This window comes from Hippopotamus amphibius, chromosome 1, assembly GCF_030028045.1.
Source record: "Hippopotamus amphibius kiboko isolate mHipAmp2 chromosome 1, mHipAmp2.hap2, whole genome shotgun sequence".
NCBI lineage: Eukaryota > Metazoa > Chordata > Mammalia > Artiodactyla > Hippopotamidae > Hippopotamus > Hippopotamus amphibius.
In genome coordinates this window covers 47,526,453-47,549,576 of record NC_080186.1, presented here as the reverse complement: position 1 = coordinate 47,549,576, position 23,124 = coordinate 47,526,453, and the positions used below count along the sequence as shown (strand labels likewise).

Below are 23,124 nucleotides of genomic sequence, written 5' to 3'. Positions count from 1 at the left end.
TCCACAGCTGTGTCTTTGATGGATATCAATAAAGCAGGCCTCCTGCATTGAGGACTCTTGCTTGACAATATATGAAATTATCATTGACTCTTCCTGAAGCGTTCATGTGTGCCATCCCAATTAGTCATTCATTCATTCATTCCCTCACTCATTTGATTACTTACTAATTCAATTATTTACTAAGTTGATTATTTACCAATTCAACAAACACTTGCTAAGTGCCAGATACTAAGGAGACACAAAGTGAAAAAAGACAAAAGTTCTTCTCTTAACAGAGTTTGAAATCTGGTGGAGGAAGACAGGAAAGAAACAAACAAATAAAATGCATAAATTCTATGGAGAAAAATAGAGTGATGGCACCAGGAGAGATGAAGGAGGCTGAAGGAGGGGAACATTCCAACAGAGGGAACATTTAGTGCAAAGGTCCCGCATCTTCCCACCTCTACCGTTCTGTATCCCATTTCCCCACCCCTCTAACGTTTAAAGAAAGAAAAGTTTTTGTTGGACTAAAGAAAACAATGTACTTAGTAACTCAAGGTATTAGCTTCTTAGGGCTTCTTTGTGTCAATTTCTTTTTTTCGACATTATGCCTGAGAGATTCATCCATGTTCCTCTGTGTAGATGCAGGTCATTCTTTTTCACTGCTGCATAGTATTCCACTGTATGATTATATCCTAATTTAGTCATTCTATTTTTGATTGGCATTTGTATTGCTTCTGTTCGTGAGTTATCATGAATAAAGCTGCTTTGAATCTTCTTGTACAAGTTTTTGGTAGAAATATTCCTTCACCTTTGTTGGGCATATCCATAGGAGTGGAACTGCTGGGTCATAGGATACATATATGTTTAGTCTTAGTAGATACTGTCAAAGAATTTTTCAAAACAACTATACCAGTTTTCACTCCAGTTGGTCCACATCCTCACCGACACTTGATATTGTCAGGATTTTTAATTGTAGTCATTCTGATAGATACACAGTAGTTTTAATTTGCATTTCCCTAATGACTAATTATGTTGAGCACCTTGACCTACGCTTATTAGTCATCCGTATATCCTCTTTTCCGAAGTGCCTATTCAAGACTTTCCCTCTGTCCCCTGATCCTTTAAAAAATTTTGGGGTTGTCTGTATTTTTGACTGATTTGTAGTTCTTTATACATTCCGGATGTAAGTCTGGTTTGTGAATATATGTATTTTCCTAATCTGTCCTAATTGCCTTTTCACATTCTTACTTGTGTATTTTAGCTGTCAGCAAACTTCTTCTGTAAAGGGCCACATAGTAAATATTTTAGACTTTGCAGGTAACATAATCACTGTTACAACTACTCAACTCTGCCTTTGTAGCACAAAAGCAGCTGTAGATAGCCATACATTAAATGAATAAGCATGACTGTGTTCCAATAAAACTTTATTTATGGACATCAAGATTTTGCATTTCATATACATTTCACATATCATGAAATATTATTCTTTAGAGTTTTTTCAACCATGTGAAAATGTGAAAACTATTTTGAGCTCACAAACTGAACAGAGACATGTAGTGAGCTGAATTTAGCCTATAGGCCATAGTTTGATGACCTTGGATGTATTTTATAAATATCAGTTCTTAATTTTAATGAATTCCAATTTGTATCTCTTCTTTTGTCATTATTGCTTTTTATTCTCACGTGGGGAATCTTTGCCTGCCCCAAGATCATGAATAGGTTCCCCTTGGTTCTATTCTAAAAGCTGTATTTTATCGTTCATGTTTATGTCAATGATCCATCTGGGATTAAGTTTTGTGAATGGTTTTACTCTTTTGTTTCTATGTACTCAAGTTATTAAATCTCTTTTCCAGCCTTATTACACAGCCCTGCCTTATCCGCTTTGTGAAACTTTCCCGGATGGCCCTATGTAGAACTCTTAACTCTCTGCTAGCCTTTCATTCAACAACCTCTTTGTGACGACTTACTATGTACCATGCTAAGCACAAAGGTTTGGTTTCTGTCTGAAGAGTACAGTCTTTTGAAGAAAACAAATCTTTAAAATAAAATGTGATAAGTGTTGGGATAATATTGCAAGTATTTGTTTATGTTTTTCTCCTACTAAACATAAGTCATTTGAAGAAAGGGACCATAAGCTTTCATTTGATTATCTCTAGCATCTAGCATGAATTCTAGTATGGAATAGGTGCTCATGAAAATGTGTTTGATTAACTGAATGGATACCCATGTATGTACAGTGAGTAAATACACATATGTATACAGTGAATACATATATGGAATATGTATACTTATGAATTCAATAAATAATGCACATAAATGTGTATATATGTGTATATACACACACACACACCTTCACACCTTCTACCCCTCTTCCCAGGTACACACAGCTAAAGTGTCACTTGGGGAAACCACTAATCTTTCCCTTGTGTACCTTAGACAGAGGACATATTTTTTCAGTATAGATTAATGATTAAAGTCTTGGTGGCTCTTGTATCAGATGGCCCAGATTCAAATCCAGGCTCTACCACTTAGTAGCCTCGTAATCTTAGACCAGTTTCTTAACTTCCCTGTGCCCCAGTATCCTCATCTGTAAAATGGGAAAACTATCCTCACAGAGTTGCTTAATGAGTTTATATGTATAAAATAACTAGAGACTCAATGAGGACAGGCATTCTTGTCTGCTTTGTTCATTGCCACATCCATAGCTCCTAAAAAGTGTTTGGTACATATCAGATGCTCAATACATATCTGTCACATGAATGATAAATACTGGATCAGGAAAATACCCAAAACTTTGGGCTATTATTATTTCACATATGATATAAAATTTCTGGGGACTTCCCTGGTGGCTTAGTGGTTGAGAATTCTCCTGCCAATGCAGAGGACACGGGTTCGCTCCCTGGTTCTAGAAGATCCCACATGCCTCGAAGTGACCAAGCCCATGCATTGCAACTACTGTGCCTGTGCTCTAGAGCCCTTGAGCCACAACTACTGAGCCTGCACTCTAGAGCCCTCGAGCCACAACTACTGAGCCTGCGTGCTGCAATTGCTGAAGCCCGTGAGACTAGAGCCCGTGCTCCACAACGAGAAGTCACTGCAATGAGAAATCCGCACACAGCAACAAAGAATAGCCCCCACTAGCCGCAACTAGAGAAAGCCCGCACACAGCAACAAATACCCAATGCAGGCAATTTAAAAAAATAAAATAAAAGCTCAAAAAATTCTGAATTCCCATTACAGCCATCCCCCAACCCTCAACTATGACAATTTTCGCTTTGGGAATCCTTGCATTTTCCTACAATGACACAAGGTGGCAGCATCAGTCTCCTTTTGAGTTAGCCACGCTCCAGTTTTACACATTCTAGAGACAAACTGCCACATCTTTATTTGCACGTTCCTCTGTCCATTCTAGATTGTTTTTCTTTTTAATTTAATGAACTGCATTCACTGTTTGAACTGTCATAAAGCTCTTAACTAAGGGCTAATTATTATTCCTAGCTAAAGAAAAATGACTGCTTGTAGAAAGGTAAAAATATTGACATGAATTGAGGCTGCTTTGCAGTAATACTACTGCTTTGTGTTCGGAGAGCTCCCTTTGTTAACAAATAACTGCTTGACAAACAATGACCCCAAATCTTCCTTTTTAGTGACGCAAGGTGCAACAATGTGGTTCCTTTCCAAGCCTATAAGAACATATAAAACAACAGAAAACTTCTTCTCCTCCTCTGTCTTTTTAATAAAGATGTGAGACTAATATTGCAGTCCCTCTAAGTTACTCTGTGAAACCATGGTTGAGAAGCAAAAGTTTCTGAGCACCTTTGAGAGTTTTAAGAATCTTGGTTTAGAAATTAAGAGATCTGGAAATATAGGGCTTCAGGAATCTCCTTACCTCCAACTTCAAGCAAATCTTTTATCTTTCAAAAATTCAGTAGCTTCATTTCTAAAATGAAGAGAATACTCTCTACCTTACCTACCTGAAATGTGATCAGTGAATGCAAATGCCTTTATAAACTGTAAAGGGCTCTATTTTACACTGCATGAGCTAATGTTAGAATTATTTCCATTTTACCTTCGGGGAAAACCATTTCCAGCCAGTTAAATGGGCTTGCCTCAGTTTTCTCATCTATAAAATGGGCTAATGAAAGCAACTCCACCTACTTCAGTGAGTTGTAAGAATAAAATAATAGATGTGAAAGTGCCTTTAAAATGAGAGTACTCCCACTTGTACAAGATTATTACTTTAAGCAAATAACTCTTCTTGAGTTTCACAAACAATCCTGAAGAAAACAATGCATATCTAAATTGTCTAAAAGAAATAAGCAGTTTGATTTAATACTTTCAGAATTCTCAAGAAATTGTACATTTAAAAAAAAAGATAGATATAGGGATGCTGAAGGTGTTATTGCATCTAGGGAAAAATGAATAAAATTAAATGGTACATTCAGAGTCAGTACTGGATAAACACTTTTCAATATCTCAGCCATATCTTTATTTGCAAACTAGGCAGTCTGATACAAGAACCACCATGACTTTAATCCTTAATCTATACTGAATAATTTTTTAATCTGTATTTAAAATAGGTATATTATAGAATTGAAGTGCTTGTTTAAAGTATTAACATTCAATTAGCATTTGTCAACTACCTGTTGTGTACTATGTGTTTTCAAATGTATTATTTCATTATTAATATTTTAGTCCCCGGAACCAGAGAAAAATGTCAGTCCCATTGAAAAGTTGAGGAAACTAAGGTTTAGAAAGGTTGTTGAGTGGCTCTCAGGTCAAACAGCACTTCCAGGATATTCAGACCTTAAATCCTTTGCTTCTTCCTGCCTTTTCTCCAGAGTGTTACTGTGGAGGCCTCTATTCAGTCCAGTGGGAGCACTTGTGATATTGAATCCAACACTTAGTGCAGCAAGCCAACAAGTTTTGTTTAGCAAAAACCAGAGGTGGCAGGTAACGCTTTTAAAGAACCTGGATAAATGGGTACTTGTTAGTCAAAACTTAGGTCTCCTTAAGTGAATTTCAATGGCTTGGGAAATTTGGGCTCTGACCTTTTGACTACATCATTTTCTGTAAAGGAACTCAGTTACCTTTCCCTTAAGTATTTCCAGAGCCAATTCAGGCCTTTTCAAAAAATAAAAAATGATTAATTATTAAATGTTAGAAGTTAAAGAGAGAGAGAAATAAAATTATGAGGTAACGAGAGATCTTAGAAATGAAGGCCATTTAAATCTCTTGGGAGGTATCAGTTATTTAAGAATGATGTGCTGGTGTTGCCACACATAATAAGTTAATCTTAAAAAGGCATTTATCCTGCTGATGTTATAGTTTTTATACAGACTAGCTTAGTGAACGGAATGGGATGTCATTTTCAGGTGTGCATTCTGGTGGGCTATGTTTACCAGGAATTTGAATTATGTAATTACTTTGAAATGACACCATTCTAAACTATCAAGTGTGTTTCCCTTGCATTTTACTTGCTAGTTGGACTGTTCAATTTTAGGATCGAAAGAAAGGAGGCCTTCAGATGTATGCATCTGGGCAGGCTGTTTTATTTCCTATTATATAAAGAGTGATATTGACACTATTTATGACTTTTTCAAGTCCATGTTAATGAATCTGTGTAGTGTTCTGTTCTCTTGAAGAGTTATACAAATGTAATAGTTGTTTGCACCCAAGTACATGCATCAATTAACACTATGATCTTTTTGTTACGAAAAAAATAGCCCACAGAGCCTTGTAAGTGGAAATATAAAGCCCTTATTTAAACATCCATTTATTTTCCCTTTTATTCGCTCCTGGAATAGCAGATTTTATCTTTCTTAATAAGTAGCTGAATTTAATCCAGGGAACTTTAAAGCCAAAAAGGTTCCTAGTATTCAGTCTAGTGCCAGCTGAAGTTTACCATCAATCTTACCCGGTAATTTTAAAGAGCCCAACAGTGACTGCTGAGTTATAATACCATTTAACTACAGTAAAAGTCTGGCTTTTAAAAATGTCTGTTCTTAAATTAATAAAAGTTGTTTCGCAGAGAAGGAAAAACAGACAGGAAATGTAAAGGAAGGTAACTATAAAATTCAAATAATAGAACAGAGGACTCTACAGTGGAATATAAGTGGCTGTCAGTGGCACAGATGCCCTAGGACTTGTGAAGCTCAAAGGAAGGAAACTGCAGAGTGGGCTGCTGAAGTTTCAGGGGCTTACTTTTCGTTTGGGATTCCAAAGATGTGGTTTGGTGACTTAGAATTTCAAGGAAGATTATCATAACAAGGAGCATTGGGAGGGCAAGGGAGGACACCAGAATCTCTGAATTCCTTTTAGAATGTGGATAACGTGAAATCGGCCGTGTATTGTTTCTGCTATTTTAACATGTCAAGAGAAGGCATTTCTCACTGTAAAGCTGTCTAAGGAATCTGTTCTCTTAGTTTCCCTGGCTTTTACTTGCTGCTATTTGATTGAGAATGCTGTGTCCAATCTGCAGCTAGATACCCCAGCTCCAAAGCTGTCTTGGAGGTTCAATTATTCTTGCTTCCAGAAGACAGCGATTTTGCCTTTCATTACCAGCCCACTTGTTGTTATGCAGTCTGGACTTAAGCTTTGTTCTGCAGGCACCAAACTGTGTGTGAGGTACCTGGGAGATGCTTTGGAGCTGATAATCTATAGAGCCAAGCAGGCTTTACTAAGTATAACACCAAGTCAGACTGTGATAAGTGTTACAAGAGTGTTATAAACAAAGTGTTGAAGGTGAAGTTAATTCTATCCAGGGATCAAGAAAGGGCTCAGAGAGAAGGTGACATTTCAGGGGACCTTGAATCAAGAGAAGCATTTCGGTAGTTAGAAAAGGGATAGATGTGCATTATAGGCAGGGAGGAGGATGGGGTATGGAGTGGGGAAGGACTATGGGAGAAACGGCAAGTGGCAGGTGGTGGCTGGATATAGGGTTACTGAACCCCATAATAAGTCAGTATAAAAAAGAATAGGGGGGCTTCCCTGGTAGCACAAGGGTTAAGAATCGCCTGCTAATGCAGGGGACACAGGTTCGATCCCTGGTCTAGGAAGATCCCACATGCCACAGAGCAACTAAGCCCAGGTGCCACAACTGCTGAGCCTGGACTCTAGAGCCCTTCAGCCACAACTAATGAGCCCACGTGCCACAACTACTGAAGCCTGTGGGCCTAGAGCCCGTGCTCTGTAACAAGAGAAGCCACTGCAGTGAGAAGCCCGTGCACCACAACGAAGAGTAGCCCCCACTCTCCACAGCTACAGAAACCCAACGCGTAGCAACGAAGACCCAACACAGCCAATAAATAAAAATAAGTAAATAAATTTATAAAAAAAGAATAATATAACATAAAAAAGCTACAACTATTTCTATTTCTGGATGCACAAAGAGAGACACCTGGAAGAAATGCCTATTTATTGTACTGTGTGCCCAGCTTTCTGCTATTAGGCACTACAGAAGATAGAAGCAAAGGCCCTTGCCTTGGAAATGTTTACACTCTACTGGAAGAAAAATTAATTCATATAAAGTAATTTAAAAGCATATGACAGCCTCTGGGGCAAAGCATCAGACTGCACCAAAACTACCCCTCATAGTGGTACAGGTAGGCTGTGGCCAGCTGAGCTAGCAGCGGGGTGGAGGGCTTGGGACGCCTTCATTCCGGAAACAGGAGTAAATGTCCTAGCGAACACCTATATAGCTGGCACTGTTCTAGGCGCTTATATAGATTAGCTATTTAAGTCTTCACAATTACTCTATTTAGGAGAAACAGTTATCTCCCCGTTACATATGGGGAAATCGAGGCACAGAGCCATGGCCAGGATTCTAACCCACAGGGTCTAGCTCCAGAGTCGTGCAGTCCTTTTCCTGTTTGTATCCTCTGAATCTACCCCAGTCTACCCCAGTCCCCGGTGCTGGGTGTTAAGATCTTAAAAACAAAACAAAACAAAACAAAACAACCCAAAGCGTTTTCTTTGAGTATTTTCGGGATAATACGATTCAGATCAAAATAAAGACTTGAAAGCCCCAAACGTGTCAGGGAGGAGAAATGCTCTTGAGCTGTACAGCCTCAACTTTTCCCTGACCCAACGCCGGCAAGAAATGTTTCTTTTCTTCTTTTTCTTTCGTTCTTTTTTTTCTTTTCTTTTGTGACAATTTAGTGTTTTTGAACGCTAGGGGCTCCCGGATTCTCTGGTTTGAGAGTAACTTTTCCTTTTAGGATTTTTTTTTTTTTTTTTTTGGAAGGGGGTGGGGGAAAATGTGGCCTTAATTATCCTACGTCTTAGGCTGCTTAAGGAAGGGGCTGTGCTTTCAGAATCCCTTCTGAGCCAAGTAAGGAGGTCCCTCTCTTTCCCTCTCTCTTTTTTTTAAAGGACCTCATGAAATAAAAGTACCGAAAACAAACCCAGGCGATCACAGCGGCAGCCGCAGCGGCAGCAGCAGCAGCAGCAGCAGCGGGAGGAGAGTTGGAGCCGGGGCAGCGCTCCGGGGGAGCTGGCCTCCGCGCAGCTCCCATTCATTAAGCAAGCAGCCGCGGAGGAAGGTGGCCGGGCGCCCGCGCTGCCCGCTCGCTGCTGTGCGCACAGACACGCCAGCCCCGCGCGTCCCGCGCAGCGCAGCGCTGCAGAAGTTTCTGCTCGGCACTTGGCTCTCTTCCCCCCGGACTTTCGAACGATTCGGGGCTGAGACAGGAAAAGCAGAGGAGCCCCGGCGGAGCAAGAACGCACCACCGCCCGGCGTTGGAAGCGGGCAGCGGGGCCGCACTCTCCCGCCGCGCGCCCCGAGCAGCCTCGGCCGGGAGGCGACCCGGGCGTCTGGGTGTGTGGCTGCTGCCGTGGGGCGTCTTGACCAGCGCCATGCAAAACTACAAGTACGACAAGGCGATCGTCGCGGAGAGCAAGAACGGCGGCAGCCCGGCGCTCAACAACAGCCCGAGGAAGAGCGGCGGCAAGCGTGTGCTGCTCATCTGCCTGGACCTCTTCTGCCTCTTCATGGGTGAGCCCGGCCCCGCTGCCCCTCGGGCGAGCGTCCCAGCCCGACTTGGGCTGCGCGCGGGGCCGCGTCTCCCCGCCGCGCCGCGCAGCCCGCCCCGGGGGCCCCCGCAGGCTTCTCGGGGCGCCTTCGCGCCGCTCCGGGCCCGCGGGTCCCCGCCCTCCCCGTTCCCGCCGCTTCCCCGGCCTGTATAGGAGTGTCGGGAGCGCTGTAGGCTTTCGCGGGCCACTTGGACACCGAATCCTAAAAACCGATCTCCAGTTGGAAGCCCGGGCAGAATCCCACGAGAGGCGTGGGCGCGTCCTGTTAGGATAGGGGAAGGAGGTGGAACCAAGACCCGGAGCCGGCGTAGAGCTGGTTGCCCTCCATCCAAGTAAGATGGATCTCCCGGAGCGCCGGGCTCCCGCCTGCAGAGCGCTGCCTTGCCCCGGCCGAATGTAAACATCCAGCGCTTCCGCCGGGGCTGCCTCGTCCTTTTCACTTGCTGCTATCCTGAACGCTCCCCCAGCCCCCCAGGGTTGGGAGGATGCCCTCGAGGGGCTTGATGCGGGGTACCGATCCAGCAGTCACTTTTTAGGCGCCTACTGTGTGCCAGGTGGTAGTTTTGACTAGCCCTCTCCCTGAGTCGGTGCGGTACGGGAGAGGAGGTCCATTTCACCCATGAGGAAACTGAGGCACTGGGAAAGCTAGCCACGGTCATGCTTCGGGACCACAATTAACTGTACCCCCCAGAAAGCTGAGGCGGTAGCCCGCTTCTGTTTTCCAAACTAGTTGGAAGCCACAGCTGGAAGAGCCGGAGTAAAGGGAATGGAGTGGGAGGGTAAGGAGGATTTATGAACTCGCCCCCAGGGCGGGGGGTGGCTATTGACAAGAATCTACAGGAGTTCCAAGGTTGAAGTCAGCGTAGATTTTTTTTTTTTTTAAAGCGAATCGTGGTGTAATGGAAAGCGTGCAGGACTTGTCATCAGAACACCGCCACTCTGCCACTTGCTGGGTGTGCCACCTAACTGCCTCTTTGGCCTCAGTTTCCTCATCAGTTGAGTGAGTGGGCTGAACTAGATGCTCTCTAAGGCCCCTTCCTGCATTAAGAACTCGGATTTGGTCCAGAGGCTGTTCTGCCAACTCTGCTAACTGAAGAAACATCTGTGTTCCCAATTCAGTTCCCTTAAAATAGAACTCCTGCACGGAGGCTCAAGTCCCCTTTGAAATGGATTTGTCCACGCAGAGTGTGCAAACCAGAGACTTCTTGGGCTGGAGTCTCACATTCCTGTGTTCATGACTCTGTAGCAGAGTCCTTACTGAGGTCCATCTGTCCTTGGCTTGACCGTCCATAGTATATTTTGAGAGTCAAAGAAAAAAGGGACTGCTGGAGTTTAAATGTAAGAATGGCCCCCTTTAGACACACAGAACTGAGGGTCAAATTGTGCCCTGTGGAATGGAAGAAAGGGGACTGTAGTTCAGGTGGCAAATCCCATTCCCACCTCTTCATATAAATTCAACATCAAGATGTTATGTAAAGGGATTGTCACTGGGGGGCCGACCTTCCTGAAGGCAAGTGGCTTATTATGCACAGTGGGGAGATTAGTACTGAAAGTCTCCTTGCCAAGCTATTGAATTTTTAAGAGACCCTCCCTGGTCCTGGGGGAGTACCAGGAACACAAACGCATTGAAGCTGTTTGCTGTAAACTTCTCTGGGGCTTCCCAGTGTTCACTGGTGTGTTTTGTTGGTGGTAGGGTGAATTCTTTCTCGACTGTCTGTTCCGTGTACCCTCCTACCTTCTACTTGGTGATTAGGAAAGCAGAGCTGGAACATGCTTGACAGCCTTCGGACAGTTTTATTGTGCTCCGCTCTTCTTTCCACTCTTCTGATTTCAGAAGGCAGTCCCAAGAGGTGGTGTATCTTATCAAAGGAGAAAGTGTGAAGGAATTTGCAAAAAGACACACCTATCAGCTATAGTTTAGCTGGAAACAGAAAAATCCCAAGCTACTGTTATGCATTGAAGGTGTAAGTACAGTGTATGTTTGCACATTTCAGCTCTTCATCTGCCCGGACTCTCCCTGTGTCCCCTTCAAAGCTAATATCCTACACCTTGCTGTTTGTTAAGTTTATTCACTGTTGTCCAGTTTGAGCAAATGATTTTGTTTACTGAAAAAAAAGTTAATAAAAATAACAGGACCTTGTATTTTACCATAAGAAACACATAGCTATCCATTTTATGGGTATGTGCCTTGCCGTTAACCAAATCATTTTCAAAGTGTCTCCCCTATGCATAGGGCCAAATTACAGTATCACCAATTTAATGCCTCTCCGCCACCTTTAATAGGAAACATTGTAAGGTAAATATTTACTTGAGAAATTTATGCAGGAGAACTCTTTTTGGCTTCCAAAAGAAAATTATTAACACAACATGTGATTTTAATATTCCACACATCACAGTCCTAAAAAATCATTTCTACTTGGTTCACTTTTTGCCTGGGACTGTGAGTATGATTTAATTTTTATATAGTCTGTTGATCATATGGTCTGGATTACAAGGCCCTGATACATGAAAAAGGGAGACACAGTTTTCTGTTTATTCTCTCACAGGTGTATACACCAAGCTTCCTCTCCTTATGTGTGGAAAAAATAAAAACCGATATGCAATATATGTGTTATGTAAATGGAAATATGCAGGCAGTTTAACTCATTTCACATACCTTTTTGGAATGTTAAATTCTTGATGAAAAAAAAGAAATCCACTCTCCTTTGAGGGCCAAAGGAATCTGGTGTCAGAGAATCACCATTGGGAATTTATGTCTCAGAAAATATCTATCTTTGCCTATTATTGCTTTTTTAAATACAGTTATGAAACTTTGCATAGTAGTTTTTCTGAACTCAATTATGCTTTCCTTTCAGTTGCATAATATGTATGGCCTTCTGTTTTTTTTATGCAATGCTTCTGCTGTATCAGGTTACAAGAGAGCAGCAGAGAATATTCCCAGGCAAGGAGTTAGGAGCATCTTCTTTCTAAGCGTTGTTAGCCTCTTTTTCAAATAAATTAGTTTATGTACTTTTCACTGGAATTCTGATGAAGAGATTATCTCCATTCTATAGATGAGAAAACTGAGGCTCACACTGGTCAATATGAGTTGATCCCTAATCCTCAGTGAGCATGACTGAAGTCCTTCCCTCTTTTCTTCCCTCATCTGAAGAATCCTGAAACTCAGATTATTAGAAAATTCTAAAGCTCAGTTTGCAGAAAGTCCTACCCCTCCACATTTTCCAGTTAATTATTTGCATCAAAGCAGATGGGTAAAGGTGGCTCAGCTCTTCTAGTCAGTGATATGATCTCGTTTCCCCAAGGCATCATTTTGATTTGGGGCTGTTCTAACACTGGGTAATTCCCAGATTTTGAGGGTGCCTTTTTACCCCATGAGACTGTGGTTCCAAAGAAAGCACAAAGAGCCGTACATGGCTGTAGCATAAATGCAGATATTTGGTAAATCCATGTGGAGCTTCTCTGCCGTCTCCTGCCTCTTTTCTGTCCCCCTCCCCAGATATTAACTGAGTGTCTCTTCCCAGCCCATGCACTTTGATGGGTGGGCAGAGTTAGACAGGTCCAGCTTTTTGTCCTTGGACTTTGTTCAAGGTCCTTCATCCTCTGAGGTCAGTTAGCCCATCTGTGAGATGGTGATCAGAGTGGCCACTCCATTACGTTGCTGTGAGGATCAGAGGAAATACTGGATGTAAAATTTTGTCATCTCTCAAAACTTGGGCAAATGCAAGGGATTTATAACTCAGAGCCCTCAATGAAGGTTTTGTGGTTATCTTTTTATCCTGTGTCTTAGATCATAGGTAGATGAGACCATGAAATGAAAACTCAATAATGATATTATAGTGAAGACCATAAAGCATCCACTTCCAAGAGGAGAAGGTCACATTGGCCCCGTAAGTTGAAGACAAATGATTTTCATTCATTGTTGATCTAAAACTTAGCTGAGAGGACAACCCCTAAAATTTAGCAGTATTTTTGAGCCATCTAATCTTCACAGTGTACCCTGAGCCCTCTTTAGAAAAGGCTCTTTTGTTCAGAAAGACTGTTCCTCATTTGGCTTTTGATACTGGAAGGTAGGTTAGCTGAGCTTTTGGTGGGGGTGGGAGACATTTGAAGGAGAAGGTGCTCGGGCAGATTTGATGTGAAAGCCGTGACCCCCGTGCCATCTCCACCAGGAAACACAGTCAGTGAGGCAGAGAGAAAAAAGCTTAAATGAGTAAAAATAGAGAATTTGGATGGTCAGCAACCATGCTATATAATTTAGTAGTTCTAGAACATTTTTGGATGGTTCTTGATTTGTAGCTAAATAGCTGAGATAAAATTCTAGAACTGATTCCATCTATGAGATAAATAAAATCATCGTGTGTTATTCTTAAACGCTTCACTTTTAATAGTGAGAGGGAGACAGTGTGACCTAGTGAGAATGAGAGACTTGGAGCCAGAAGTTCAGGTTCCAGGCTGGCCAATGCCACCAGCTAGTTGTGCGGTTGTGGCAAGTTGGTTTTTTATGGGTCTCAGTTTTTTCCGTCGGTGAAACGACTGGTTGGGTGGGATAATGTGTAATGTCAAAGGCTGCCATGCGACATTCTGGGACTGATTTCTAGTAGAGAGGAATGACATTTGGATTTATTGAATGTCTACCTGGTACCTGGTATGTGTGCTCTGCTTAGCTCTTGGTTGTATATTAGCTGAGGGAGTCATCACAAAAATGAAGGCCTAAAAATAGGACCTCTGGTCTTGTACTGCCACATCACTGTGGAACTTTGGGAACATTCCCTTGACTTTTGTGGGCCTTGGTTTCTTGTTATTATCACAGAGAGAAGGGATTAGATATCTTTCAGACCCCTGCCAGCACTAATGATTTTTTTGAGTCTGCTGGTTGATGGCTGTGATGTGGAAACCCAGTCATTGCTTCTTACAGATTATTTATCATCAACTGAATTGTTACATTTTTGTATCAAAGAAGTATTGCTGACAGCTTAAATTGGGTTTCATTCTGGAGGGAGAATGAGCACTGTCTTTTCCTAGAGCTCATCCAATATGCTAAGAAACTGGCTAGATTTTCCCTGGTCAGATGTGTCCTCTCACCTGCTTCCTAAAATTTATAAGAATTACACGTGAACAAGGAAGCAAGCCCAACAGGTGATTTTTCCCTTCTTTTTGTTACTCAGTTATTATAGTCACTAAGTATGTGTTTTTAATAACCCAGTAGGTTTCAATAACTTCATCTACCATGTGAACCAGCGAATATAGAAACAGATTTTCATTAAGTAATTGGTTAACCTCCCAGCCAAGAAGCATCGTGCATGGGTTGAAATGAGAAGGGAGCCTCCATTTCATGGGTATACCCTGCTGACTCTTCCAGGATGGCTGAAAACCTCTATATCCTCATTGTCTGGATTGGCTAGTTTTATTTTCGTTGTCGTTTTGTTTTGCTTTGTTTTTCCCTTTGCTCTTTTGTCCCTTTTTCCTTATACTTGAGATCTATCATGGGGGTATAGCTGCCTTTGTGGGAGACTGCTAAAGCCAGAGTTGGTAGCCTCTTCCACTTTTAGCCCTTTGACTTCCTATCAATTTGGGATTCTTTCTTTCCCGCTTCCTGTGCAGTTGTTTGGGCTGGCAAGCCCTGTTGTTCATAGCATGATGCGAATGACACCACAGTTGAGAGCTTCTTCCCCATGTCAGCAGTTATATTTATGGAGACACCCTGGGTGTCAGTTTAACCTGGTACAATTTTGAGGATCCATGCTATGTCAGTACTTGGCCAACTCAGCTAATAAGGAGACCCATCTGGTGTGAAATACAGATTCTCAGGCTCCTGAGGAGACTCAAATTCAGTAGGCTCTGGACCAGGGCCTAGGATTCTGTTTCATAAAAGCCTCTGGTGATTCTTATCAGGCTAAATTGGCGAATCACTGTTGTTTAATAGCTAATGTCTTAAGGGCAAATGAGGAAGGGCAGTTGGTTTATATAAAGGGACTGAATGTTCCGTCACTTTTCGAATTGTTAGGTTGTCTGTACTCTTCTTTTTTCTGTTTGTGGCCCGTATACCTGTCTTTTCTGGTAAAGATTTTCAAGATACCTAGAGATTATCACACTAAGTGAAGTAAGTCAGACAAAGACAAGTATCAAATGATATCTCTCATATGTTGAATCTAATTTTAAAAATGATACAAATGAACTTATTTACAAAACAGAAACATTCTTGGCAGATACCGAAAACAAACACGGTTACCAAAGGGAACGCGGGGTGGGGGGAGGCATAAATCAGGAGCTTGGGATTAACATCCACACACTACTGTATATAAAATAGATAACCACCAAGGACCTACTGTATAGCACAGTTCTCTGTTAGCCAGAGAAAAGCAGTGGCAGGTTTGGGAAAAGTCACAGTGCGGGAACCTCAAGAGCCTTTTGGTGGTTAGCTTCTTCCCCTCTGGAAGGGACAGGGCCATATCATCTTAAGGGAAAGACAGAAAAAACCTTAGGGAGACTGGGAGGAATTTTGGACAAACGGCTTGTTTTAGGGTCAACTCTTTTGTGTGTCTTTTGAAAGCCTAGGGGAAAAAAAATCTAACTAAAAAGAGTAACCGTGATTGAAAATGATGAGACTGCTTGTCATCCAGGACACTCTCCACCTCTCTTGAGGAAGGGAATACCTGTGATACTCAACATAGTTACTGCTCAGGCCAACCACGCAGCGTAGATATTAGATTCCTTTCACAGAGGAGGAAGCTGCAGTTCAGAGAGGTTTAGTAACTTGCACAAGGGTGCCGGCTAGTAAGTAGTCACTAAATTTTCCAGAACTCTTGTCAGCTTACCTTGCTATCCACTTTTCCATGCAGTTAAAGCGATGAAGACCCCCTCTATTCTATGTCGTTCCATTTTATTTATTTCCATTTTATTGAGTCCGAATATGTACAAATATGTTCTACGGAAACCAGTATAGGACACAATGTAAATAGTTGCAGAATGCCTTGGAGTGTGCTGAGTGAGCCTCTCTGTGGATGTAATAAAGAAAATTCTACAGGGGCAGCTCCTTCCTACCTAGATTCATGGATGCTTTAGAATTTGAAAGTACCTTGGGGGTTTCATTATCAACAATACTAAGGTCATTTTTTCTCTCAGTCAGAAAAATAGGCCTCTTTGGATAGGGGAGGAGTGAGAGGCCTGAGGGGGAAGCACCGGCTTTGGAGACAGGTGGGCGTTTGCTTAGCGTTATTAGCTGTGTGTGCTCAGGCAAGTTGTGACTGTCTCTGCGGCCTCGGCTTTCTCATTTGGAAAATGGGATGATGCGCGTTGTGAAGTGGTGAGGCGATGCCGGGTATAGTGCGTGGCCCTGTGCACTCGCCCGCTGCTGTTGTCATTGTCACCATGTCCTAGTCAGTGCCCTTGATTCACATGGGAAGACTTGGAGGCTTGGGCTGGTTGGTAATTGTCCAGTGACAGTGAAAGAGCAGGACCTAGAAACAAGGTCTTGCCTTTATACCATTTTGCTTTTCTGGTGTACTTGTCAGTTTGAAACTTGAGATCGTTTATGAGGTCCTTCTCCAGAGAGCCCTATTCTCATTTTTGTCTTGCCTGGGTCAATTAAAAGAGGAACAAGACAAACAGGTTTAACTTTTAATCCAAATCAGAGGATGATAGTTGAGTGCAGCCACAGACGCCCGGGGCAAATTTGAAGGACTAGGCAGTTTTTTTGATATCTCGCTTTTCTTCAAACGGGCCCTTGTTCTAGAAAGTGCTTATTACCGGAGGTCACTGCTGACTGATTGGACCTTGAACAGGCACCATCTTTTTCAAATGATGTGTCGCAGGAGAGAATAAAGAGAAGAAGTGTTTGCTTTTGACTGAGAAGAAAACTAAGTCACAGATGAAATAATTTTCTTAAAGTCATGCGTGAGTTGGTGTCCCAACATTCAAAAGAAGGCTAGGTCAGTTTCTCAAACATCCTTGTGAAACTGTTCTTCTTTTAGGTCCAAGTTAAATGATAAATTATGATCTGCATTAAAATTCCCAAATTTAAAACAAACCGAACCAAACAACACACATAAGATCCAACTGGCGACTTATGAAAGGAACCTGATGATTTCTGTGCTTTGAGAGTATACATTGCAATCAGAGTATTGGTGGGAAGTGTGTTTTTGAGGTTTGTCACAAATTAACAAAATTATATGCCTAGAGAGTTATGCAGAGAAATGCAAATCAGCGTAAGCGCCTTGTAATAATAAGCAGTGTGCTTTGGTTCCTGTTTATGTACCCCTAAAGCACATAATGCACATGATTATATTGACACGAAAGAAGACATTCTCATTGATGGTTTCTTTATATCTGGCCCCAAAATTAGTTTGCGGCATCAACAGTATAATTTCTAGAGAGCCTATTTAATTAAGTCTATGTTTATACCTGTTTTTCAAGTATGCCTTGTCTTCTGCAGTTGTTTCTTGAGCATCTACTATGCGCAACCCCGCTTGGCCCCTTCTTCGCCTGGGCTGGGTTTGGGAGTTGAGGTTCCTTGTGCTTTAACAATTCCCAGCTTGGGAATGGGTAACAGACTTTTGCTACACAGTGCTGCTGATTTGGGAGTGATAAGGAAGGGGCTATAGCTGCACAGTGAAAAGCAATGAGTTTGCCTGAGGGCTTGGAGCTGGATCTTGCTAGAGAAATAATGGCCCACATTACACAGAGTGGGAGAGGGTATTGCAGCAGAGGGAGCAACAGATGCTGAGACTTAGAAACAACATATTTGGGAAGGGAGAGTGGTTGGAGGCTGTGAGTGTAACCATTGTGTATTTGCATTGAGTTGGGGAGAAAGGATGTTGGGGATGAGGCTAGAGAGATAGTTAGGAGCCAGATTAAAAAGGGGAGCTATAAATGGCAGGCGGCTAAGGGACTTGAACTTTAATTTGGAGGACCAGTAAATGGAGTTGTATTTTTGTTTTCATTTTTCTTTTTATTATGGAAAATTTCATACAGAAACCAAATACAGTATATACCTAGGAGTGGAATTGCTGGGTCATATAGTAACTCCATGTTTGACTTTTTAAGGACCTGCCAAACTGTTTTTCCATAGCAGCTGCACTATTTTAGAAATATCGTAAGGTTAAAATGTGTACGGGAAAAAAAATTAGAAAAGTTTTATAGACAACATTTGGAATTAACATATTCATGAACAGTTTTTAAGATGGGTTTAATCTAATCTGATTTGTGTTTGAGATCTCCGGGTTTGAGGGGAGGGAAATTGGAGGACATGGAGGGAGACCAGTTGGGAGGCAGATGAGAGATGAACCTGAGGTACTGAGGACAGAGAGGAGAAGGAGATGAAAGGATATTGAGGAGGTGGGGGGTGGAGGGTGGGGGATGGTGGTGGTGGTAGGGGTTCCTGACCTCCTGGTTGGGAGCCTCTGAACCAGGGTGATACCCCTCCCTCCACAAACACTTTAAATGCAGTGTTTGTAGAACACTTATGAAGCCTGTATTATAGGATTAGTAAATGCTTCTTTATGTTCATAGCCTTACTAGAAAGATGAGGCTATAAGTTTTTATGTCTATATATATAATTTATTTTTTTAATTTATTTATTTTTTGCCCTGGAATTTTTAAATTTCTCTAATGCCCCTTAAAATAAATGGGCCATTGGAAAGCCTCTTGGTTTAGAGAAATGGTTTTCCTTGGGTTATGATGGTATTTTTAAAACAGTTTTGCTGAGATCTAATTTATGTACCATAACAGTCATTCAAAGTGTTCAATTCACTGGCTTTTAGTATATTCACAGAGTTAAGCAACCATCACCACAATCAATTTTAGAACATTTTTATCACAACAAAAAAACTGTACCCATTAGCTGTCACTCCACATTTACCCTCCTCCTTCCCCCATTGCAAGGCAACTACTGATCTGTCTCTTTGCCTTAAACTCAGCATAATATTTTCAAGGTTCACCTATATTGTAGCATGTATGTTCAGCATGTGTGTTCAACATGTATGAGTACTTCAACTACTTTTATTGCCAAGTAGTATTCCATTGTCTGGACATACCACATGTAGTTTATACATCTATTAGTTGGCGGAACTCTGGGTTATTTTCACTTTTTGGCTAATTGTTTTTCATTTCATTTCATTTCATATTTGGCTGCGTTGGATCTTTGTTGCGTGAGCGAAGGCTGCTCTTCGTTGTGATGTGCAGGCTTCTCATTGTGGTGGCTTCTCTTGTGAAGCACGGGCTCTAGGTGCTTGGGCTTCAGTAGTTGTGGCTCTCAGGCTCTAGAATGCATGGGCTTCAGTAGTTGCGGCACATGGGCTTAACTGCTTTGCAGCATGTGGGATCTTCCTGGACCAGGGATCGAACCCGTGTCCCCTGCTTTAGCAGGCAGATTCTTAACCGCTGCACTACCAGGGAAGTCCCACTTTTTGGCTATTATGAATAGTGCTGCTATGAGTGTTCATGTACAGGTTTTTGCTTGGATGTAGATTTTCAGTTTTCATGATTATATTTACCTAGGAGTGGAAATGCTGGACGATATGGTTACTGTGTTTGACTTTCTGGGGAACTGCCAAACTATTTCCCATAGTGGCTGCACCATTTTAGAAGTATCTTATGATTAATTAAAATATGTATGGAAAAAATACAAAAGGTTTCCTTAAGACCTTTGGAATTAACATATTCATGAAACCACCCTAGTGTTGTTTTGTTTGTCAGAGAATTTTTCACAAAGAAACCTAGTTTTCAATCAGTTTAGCAGTGTCACTGGGTTTAAGATGAGTAAGCAGAGAACAATAAAGCTGCCTGAGGAATAGATGTTTGGGTGGTCAGCTAGACCCACTCACCCGCTGAATAACAGACTTCCACAAACCAGGGTGTGACAAGCAGATTCCTGCTTCAGCAAAACGAAAAGCAAATTCTATATATTCCTTGGATATGCTTTTTGATATTTTTAAAACCATGAAATAGAAGTGTAGTTCCTGATAAGGTTGATTTTTTTTTTTTTCCCTCATCCTTTCCCCCCTGGGGATATGGCTGTACACATGATTATAATCTCAAAAATTAAAATTACTGTGCATCTTTTAGATTCATGTGCTGGATGCTGGGTGATATTAAAGATTATAAGACACAAATACAAATCTTTAGAAATTGGTTGGAGCGTCAAGTTGAAAATTACAGTGAAGATTAAGCTATAAGTGCATGAAAAATTAAACCACATATAATACAAGAAAGTGAGGAAAGGGCACTCAACCTTTATTATTAGGAGTTTTAGATGATATCCCACTTAATCTTTCCAATAACAGTATAAGGTAGATGTCAGTAACTGGTTTTGCAACTCAGAGAAGGTAAATGAAAAGCTCTCAAAACAAAACACCAAAACCACCCCAACCCAGGATATCATTCTCTAAATGTCAACAGGAAAAAGGCTGGGAAAGGAACATTTTTGAACCCTTACTCTGTAGTCCGCACATTCATGTGTCTCATCAAATCCTACAACCGTGAATGGGAGATGCTGCCGTGACTGATTTTACAGATGTGGCAGTTGCCCTTCGGAAAGGTTGAGGGGCTTGCTGGGGATCCTGCATCTGGAAAATGGTGGAACGCCTGGGATAAGAACCAGCCAACACCTCTGCTCTTTCCTCCCACAGTGAAGACTGGCATTGGAATTTGCACTGACTGCTATTTTCAATAGTAAGCATATTGGAGCAAGGAAGCCAGCCAGAAAGCTTTAAAATGAAATGACCAGACCTTGTAAAGTATTCAAGTGTGATTTGGGGGTTAAAGCCTTTTCCCCATTTTAGTATTGCCTGTTTCTTTGTAAATTCCTAGAGGATAGAGATTAGATGCAAAACCTCTGGGCTGGAAGGGGGAAGGACATAAACTTTGCTGAACATCTCTGGCAGGCAGTCATGCAAGGAGCTTGTTAGCCTGCTTGAATTTCACAACAACCTCTGGAGGAGGGGGGTGAATGAAGTTCATTTCAGTTTTCTCAGAACCTGGTCGGCACTGCCTGTCTCAACTCTTTGGTGGGTGGTGTAACACGTTGTGTTAATAATTCAGCGGTTCATCACTAGCAGAGACCATGTACTAAGATTCCAGGGAAACAGCTTTGTTAGAGTCTATCTGGAGCTGGTTGCTCCAATTGTGCATCCATTTTAGTTGAGAATACGTCACAGAGCATCCCAGCTCCGATTCTGTAGAGCCTGAGAGGAAGAGGGCAGAAAGCCACGGCAGGGAATGCTTTGCCGATTTCATACAGAAACGGAATGATTTGGGGATAGCACCCTCAGGTTGTAGGGTTAATGCTTCTTGTCTATCTGTCTTCTCCAAAGGAGTTGAAAGGCAGGGGAATGCACCATTTCCAGTGAAGCAGCCTACACTTGGGTTAGAGGCTCTGTGTATTTCCCAGGCTATTGTAGGACTCCTATTCAGCTGGGATTTGAATGGGGATGTGATTTGCATGAGAGCAAGTGTATAAAGTGGGTCTTTTTTCCCCTTTCCTCAAAGAAGTTTTGTGGCATTTCTTTTTCTGACAGAGTTGGCCTGAAGCTTTGACAAACACAGACCCATGGAAAAGTTAAACAGGACTGAGAGCAAGCCCGTTTTGTACAGATCCTTCACACTTAGAATGCAGAGCAGCTGGCAGGAGGCAGCTCAGATCATAGGAGTCATGGCAGGGCTGTTCCTCCACTGTAGACTGGTGATGGATGGGAAATGCTCACAGGACCACGAGGAAAATGAATCCTTGCCTATTTACCACTCTCTGTGGCTGGGGAAAACTACAAATGAGAACATTCCTGGGACTCAGCTGTCTATCTTATCTGTCCCTCAGTATTTATTGAGATAAATACAAAGAGATAACAAAGAAATACTAGAGGCGGATCCTGCCCTCAAGGTGTAGGAGAGGAGATGAGAAGATAGACACACATTCAGTCTTGGAGAAAATGTGGCCAGGTGTCTTGAGCTGATCATTAGATGAAATTTTTAAAAGTCTTAAAGAGTCTAAGAGGCAGCTCCACGCTGATCCTGGGCTGTGTTCCCAACTTTGGTGTGTGAGCTGGGCGATCCCTGGCATATCACTGCTACTTTAGGAAAGGTAAAATGGAGATGATGATTCATTCCCTTCCTACCTCATATATACATAGCATATATATAGGAAAATGCTTTGAAACTTAAAGTCATATTTGTACAATAAATATGTGTGTGTGTGTACACAGAGTCTTCTGAATTTGCTCTCTCTTCTCCATTCTCCCCATTTCAATCCCATTTTAAGTGCATGCTGTCATACACCTAGCTCTGATAACATTCCTTTACAGGTCTTATTTTTAGGGGGATAGTCTCTCCCGTGTATTATCTATGCATTAACGATTTAGGAATCGTTTCTCAGAACTGCAGTTCTCGCCACATAGGCCCTTCTCAGGATATTTACGACCCCCTCGTTGACTGCAGAATAAAACTTCTTAGTATAGTTGAGACCCTTCAGAATCTGGCCCCAGCCAACCCTTTCTGCTCCCCATTCCCTTCCCATCTGCTCCCCCACTTCCCACCTTGGTGCCCTTGTCCCAGACATCTCCATTCTGTGGCAGTGCCAGGAACTTTCCCACCAAATCATTTCTCTTTGCTTGATAACGTGTTACCTCTTACAATCAGTTCAAGTGCCACCCCCTCTGTGAAGCCTTTTCTGATTTCCTCTGGGCATAATTAGTCTTTCTTTGGGCTGTCATACCACTTTGTATTGACCTTCCTTGTGTCAAAATTTTTGGCTTGTTTTATAGTTTCGTACAGTTCCATCTTAATAGATTGTGACTCCCTTGTATGTGACCGGTGCTTGAAAATTTTTATTAAAGTTGAGACATTGAAGAAATGTCAATAAAATGTTATTTTAGTAAATATAGACAAGAAGCAAAAAGAAAAATAAAATTTTTGTTGTTTATTCTACCACAGTCCTAAGGTAGCCACTGGCACAGTATCTCTTCTTTCTATAAATAGCTGAATTATTATTAAGTATAATTATAAAGCTGAACACCAGACACTTAATACGTACTTCCTGCAAAAATCAGTGTGATGGAATGGAAAAAAACCTTGACTTGCTAGAGTTTGAAACAGCCCATAATAAAGTATTAACTAACCTGA

At 41.9% G+C, this 23,124-nt stretch overlaps 1 protein-coding gene across 2 annotated transcripts in view; it reads left to right on the top strand.

Moving 5' to 3' along the window:
* The first annotated feature begins 8,236 nt into the window (after positions 1-8,236).
* PLPP3 (phospholipid phosphatase 3) overlaps positions 8,237-23,124 on the top strand; it is an 80,925-nt gene continuing 66,037 nt past the window's right edge. The window contains exon 1 of one of the 2 annotated variants that reach the window (XM_057712167.1): positions 8,237-8,977. In XM_057712167.1, the coding sequence (XP_057568150.1) occupies positions 8,839-8,977 (139 nt within the window). In that variant the 5' untranslated portion in view covers positions 8,237-8,838. The remainder of the gene's footprint in view (positions 8,978-23,124) is intronic. The other variant, XM_057712176.1, reaches the window with a different exon arrangement.